The sequence below is a fragment of the Hyla sarda genome, unplaced genomic scaffold (genome assembly GCF_029499605.1).
Source record: "Hyla sarda isolate aHylSar1 unplaced genomic scaffold, aHylSar1.hap1 scaffold_2694, whole genome shotgun sequence".
In the NCBI taxonomy this organism is placed as follows: domain Eukaryota; kingdom Metazoa; phylum Chordata; class Amphibia; order Anura; family Hylidae; genus Hyla; species Hyla sarda.
The window spans coordinates 1,760-7,014 of NW_026609390.1; the positions used below are offsets into that span (position 1 = coordinate 1,760).

At 44.8% G+C, this 5,255-nt stretch overlaps 1 protein-coding gene across 1 annotated transcript; it reads right to left on the reverse strand.

Annotated features, from left to right (window-relative positions):
* Window positions 1-236: 236 nt before the first annotated feature.
* LOC130324974 (cGMP-inhibited 3',5'-cyclic phosphodiesterase 3A-like) lies at window positions 237-4,696 on the reverse strand. The gene is made up of 3 exons (XM_056553293.1): window positions 4,462-4,696; window positions 3,038-3,183; window positions 237-354 (listed from the first exon to the last, which is right to left on the reverse strand). Exons 1-3 carry the CDS (start codon window positions 4,672-4,674, stop codon window positions 306-308), a joined length of 408 nt encoding a protein of 135 aa, XP_056409268.1. The 5' UTR covers window positions 4,675-4,696; the 3' UTR covers window positions 237-305.
* Between the last annotated feature and the right edge of the window lie 559 nt (window positions 4,697-5,255).

Consider the following 5,255-nt stretch of genomic DNA (forward strand, 5'->3'; position numbering starts at 1 on the left):
CCCTCCTCCTCTCCTCCCTCCTCCTCCTCCTCTCCTCCCTCTCCTCCTCCCTCCTCCTCTCCTCTCTCCTCTCCTCCTCCTCCTCCTCTCCTCCCTCCTCCTCCTCCTCTCCTCCTCTCCTCCTCTCCTCCCTCCTCCTCCCTCCTCCTCTCCTCTCTCCTCCCTCCTCCTCCTCTCTCTCCTCCTCCTCCCTCCTCCTCCTCCTCTCCTCTCTCCTCCCTCCTCCTCCTCCTCTCACCTTGCCTCCTCTTGGAGTTGAGGTGGTTGGCGTGGTCAGGATGAAGGGGGTGGAGAAGGAGCGGCTCTTACTGATGCCCCCCCGGGGCGGCGCTGCTCCACGTCTCAGGGTTGGCACTGAGGGGTCACAGGAGAAGAACAATCAATGTCAGACAGGGGTCCAGAATGGATACACTGTAACAAACCCTCAGCTGTGAGAAGCGTTTGTCACACCATGTTTTTGCAGTACAGTTCCCACATCAGGATTTGGATGTATCATAACGTGTGTACGAATTCAAAGATGGTGTCCGGGTGCATCCGTAAGTATTCCTTTTTATCTTTTCATTCCATTATGAATAAAGTTTCACTTGTTGATTGAAATTCCAAGAAAAAAATTGTGCAAAGTCAAAAACCGGATGGAAGCGCGTTCTGTACGGTTCTGTACGGGTCCCATTGACTCCCATGTTAAGAAAAAAACGTAAACGGTTTAATACGAGTTTTCACCCCGACTACAGGGTTGGGTACGGGAAAAAAACGGACAAAACCGGATAAGACGCAAAACGGACACAATCAGGAGAGTCAATGTATACAGGGTCCAATCCGGAAACTACCGCAAGAACGTGGTGTGAACGCGGCATTATCCAGGTATAACACACTGTAACAAAACCTCAGCTACAAGAACTATTACACAGCACATGTGACAACCTAAAATCTGTATCATCCAGACATCAAACACTGAAACAAACCCTCAGCTGTGACACTAATCAGATCAGAATAACATAGGAAACACTGTAACAAACCCTCAGCTGTGACACTAATCAGATCAGAATAACACACAGGAAACATTGTAACAAACCCTCAGCTGTGACAATAATCAGATCAGAATAACATAGGAAACACTGTAACAAACCCTCAGCTGTGACACTAATCAGATCAGAATAACATAGGAAACACTGTAACAAACCCTCAGCTGTGACACTAATCAGATCAGAATAACATAGGAAACACTGTAACAAACCCTCAGCTGTGACACTAATCAGATCAGAATAACATAGGAAACACTGTAACAAACCCTCAGCTGTGACACTAATCAGATCAGAATAACATAGGAAACACTGTAACAAACCCTCAGCTGTGACACTAATCAGATCAGAATAACATAGGAAACACTGTAACAAACCCTCAGCTGTGACACTAATCAGATCAGAATAACATAGGAAACACTGTAACAAACCCTCAGCTGTGACACTAATCAGATCAGAATAACACACAGGAAACATTGTAACAAACCCTCAGCTGTGACAATAATCAGATCAGAATAACATAGGAAACACTGTAAACAAACCCTCAGCTGTGACACTAATCAGATCAGAATAACATAGGAAACACTGTAACAAACCCTCAGCTGTGACACTAATCAGATCAGAATAACATAGGAAACACTGTAACAAACCCTCAGCTGTGACACTAATCAGATCAGAATAACATAGGAAACACTGTAACAAACCTCAGCTGTGACACTAATCAGATCAGAATAACATAGGAAACACTGTAACAAACCCTCAGCTGTGACACTAATCAGATCAGAATAACATAGGAAACACTGTAACAAACCCTCAGCTGTGACAATCATATCAGAATAACATAGGAAACACTGTAACAAACCCTCAGCTGTGACACTAATCAGATCAGAATAACATAGGAAACACTGTAACAAACCCTCAGCTGTGACACTAATCAGATCAGAATAACATAGGAAACACTGTAACAAACCCTCAGCTGTGACACTAATCAGATCAGAATAACATAGGAAACACTGTAACAAACCCTCAGCTGTGACACTAATCAGATCAGAATAACATAGGAAACACTGTAACAAACCCTCAGCTGTGACAATCATATCAGAATAACATAGGAAACACTGTAACAAACCCTCAGCTGTGACACTAATCAGATCAGAATAACATAGGAAACACTGTAACAAACCCTCAGCTGTGACACTAATCAGATCAGAATACATAGGAAACACTGAAACAAACCCTCAGCTGTGACAATCATATCAGAATAACATAGGAAACACTGTAACAAACCCTCAGCTGTGACAATCATATCAGAATAACATAGGAAACACTGATACAAACCCTCAGCTGTGACAATTATATCAGTATATCACAAAGGAAACACTGTAACAAACCCTCAGCTGTGACAATAATCATATCAGAATAACACACAGGAAACACTGTAACAAACCCTCAGCTGTGATAATAATCAGATCAGAATAACATACAGGAAACACTGTAACAAACCCTCAGCTGTGACAATTATATCAGAATAACACACAGGAAACACTGTAACAAACCCTCAGTTGTGACACTAATCAGATCAGAATAACATAGGAAACATTGTAACAAACCCTCAACTGTGACAATCATATCAGAATAACAGGAAACACTGTAACAAACCCTCAGCTGTAACACTAATCAGATCAGAATAACATAGGAAACACTGTAACAAACCCTCAGCTGTGACAATCATATCAGAATAACAGGAAACACTGTAACAAACCCTCAGCTGTGACACTAATCAGATCAGAATAACATAGGAAACACTGTAACAAACCCTCAGCTGTGGCAATCATATCAGAATAACAGGAAACACTGTAACAAACCCTCGGCTGTGACAATCAGATCAGAATAACATAGAAACACTGTAACAAACCCTCAGCTGTGATAATAATCAGATCAGAATAACACACAGGAAACATTGTAACAAACCCTCAGATACGAGAAGTACTGGCTCAGAATACAAGCGGCTCCGTTACCTTGTGTCGGTGGGTTTGATGCTCCCGCTGCGATCTCTCCGGACCGGCGCTGGTTCTAGGGTCGGGAGCCCCGTGGCGGACGTTGTCGTGGTCCATGTGGAGGAGACTCTGCGCATTAATCCTGGAGGAAGACTCCTCCGCAACCTCTGCAACAGAACACAGCTGCACTCACTATTCTGCTGTTACATCGTGTTTTATCCTCCAGAGCTGCACTCACTATTCTGCTGTTACATCGTGTCTTATCCTCCAGAGCTGCACTCACTATTCTGCTGTTACATCATGTCTTATCCTACAGAGCTGCACTCACTCTTCTGCTGTTACATCGTGTCTTATCCTCCAGAGCTGCACTCACTATTCTGCTGTTACATCATGTCTTATCCTCCAGAGCTGCACTCACTATTCTGCTGTTACATCATGTCTTATCCTCCAGAGCTGCACTCACTATTCTGCTGTTACATCATGTCTTATTATCCTCCAGAGCTGCACTCACTATTCTGCTGTTACATCATGTCTTAACCTCCAGAGCTGCACTCACTATTCTGCTGTTACATCGTGTCTTATTATTCTCCAGAGCTGCACTCACTCTTCTGCTGTTACATCATGTCTTATCCTCCAGAGCTGCACTCACTATTCTGCTGTTACATCGTGTCTTATTATCCTCCAGAGCTGCACTCACTCTTCTGCTGTTACATCATGTCTTATCCTCCAGAGCTGCACTCACTATTCTGCTGTTACATCGTGTCTTATTATCCTCCAGAGCTGCACTCACTATTCTGCTGTTACATCGTGTCTTATCCCTCCAGAGCTGCACTCACTCTTCTGCTGTTACATCATGTCTTATACTCCAGAGCTGCACTCACTATTCTGCAGTTACATCAATGTCTTATCCTCCAGAGCTGCACTCACTCTTCTGCTGTTACATCATGTCTTATCCTCCAGAGCTGCACTCACTCTTCTGCTGTTACATCAGGTCTTATCCTCCAGAGCTGCACTCACTCTTCTGCTGTTACATCATGTCTTATCCTCCAGAGCTGCACTCACTCTTCTGCTGTTACATCAGGTCTTATACTCCAGAGCTGCCACTCACTATTCTGCTGTTACATCATGTCTTATCCTCCAGAGCTGCACCTCACTCTTCTGCTGTTACATCATGTCTTATCCTCCAGAGCTGCACTCACTCTTCTGCTGTTACATCAGGTCTTATCCCTCCAGAGCTGCACTCACTCTTCTGCTGTTACATCATGTCTTATCCTCCAGAGCTGCACTCACTCTTCTGCTGTTACATCAGTCTTATCCTCCAGAGCTGCACTCACTATTCTGCTGTTACATCATGTCTTATCCTCCAGAGCTGCACTCATTATTCTGCTGTTACATCATGTCTTATACTCCAGAGCTGCACTCACTCTTCTGCTGTATGCTCTCACCTTTGGTATGGTCATCTTGTCCCCCTTCTCGGACCCCTCCTCAGAGTCAGAGCAGGCGTAGTTGTCGTAGTTTAGTCGCGGGGCGGTGGAACGGGCTGGAGGTGGAGGCTGAGTGCTCAGCAGATTACTGACCGCGCGGAGGGAGGAGCAGACGTGGACGGGGAGCGAGGGGTCGGCCAGGAGGTCAGAGATCAGGCCGTGAGCCTCCCCCATAACAGCGATGTCTACAGTGATGGTGGTACCTGAGACTGAGAGAGAAACATCCATTATATACCCTGCAGACTATTACACCTGAGCACTCTGCAGAACATCGCTCTGTCCTCTCCTCCTCCTGATACATAGTGATATATCCTGCAGATTATTACTCCTCTGACCTCTCTACAGATCTGCAGAACATCGCTCTGTCCTCTCCTCCTGATACATAGTGATATATTCTGCAGATTATTACACCTCTGACCTCTCTACAGATCTGCAGAACATCGCTCTGTCCTCTCTACCTCCTGATACATAGTGATATATCCTGCAGATTATTACACCTCTGACCTCTCTACAGATCTGCAGAACATCGCTCTGTCCTCTCTACCTCCTGATACATAGTGATATATCCTGCAGACTATTACACCTCTGACCTCTCTACAGATCTGCAGAACATCGCTCTGTCCTCTCTACCTCCTGATACACAGTGATATATCCTGCAGATTATTACACCTCTGACCTCTCTACAGATCTGCAGAACATCGCTCTGTCCTCTCCTCCTCCTGATACATAGTGATATATCCTGCAGATTATTACTC

Coding starts and splice junctions, on each gene's coding strand:
- LOC130324974 (XM_056553293.1), bottom strand. CDS start 4,674: ATGGGGGAGGCTCACGGCCTGATCTCTGACCTCCTGGCCGACCCCTCG. Junction 3,184..4,461: donor ACAAGATGACCATACCAAAG/GTGAGAGCATAC, acceptor GTTCTGTTGCAG/AGGTTGCGGAGGAGTCTTCC. Junction 355..3,037: donor ATCAAACCCACCGACACAAG/GTAACGGAGCCG, acceptor GTGACCCCTCAG/TGCCAACCCTGAGACGTGGA.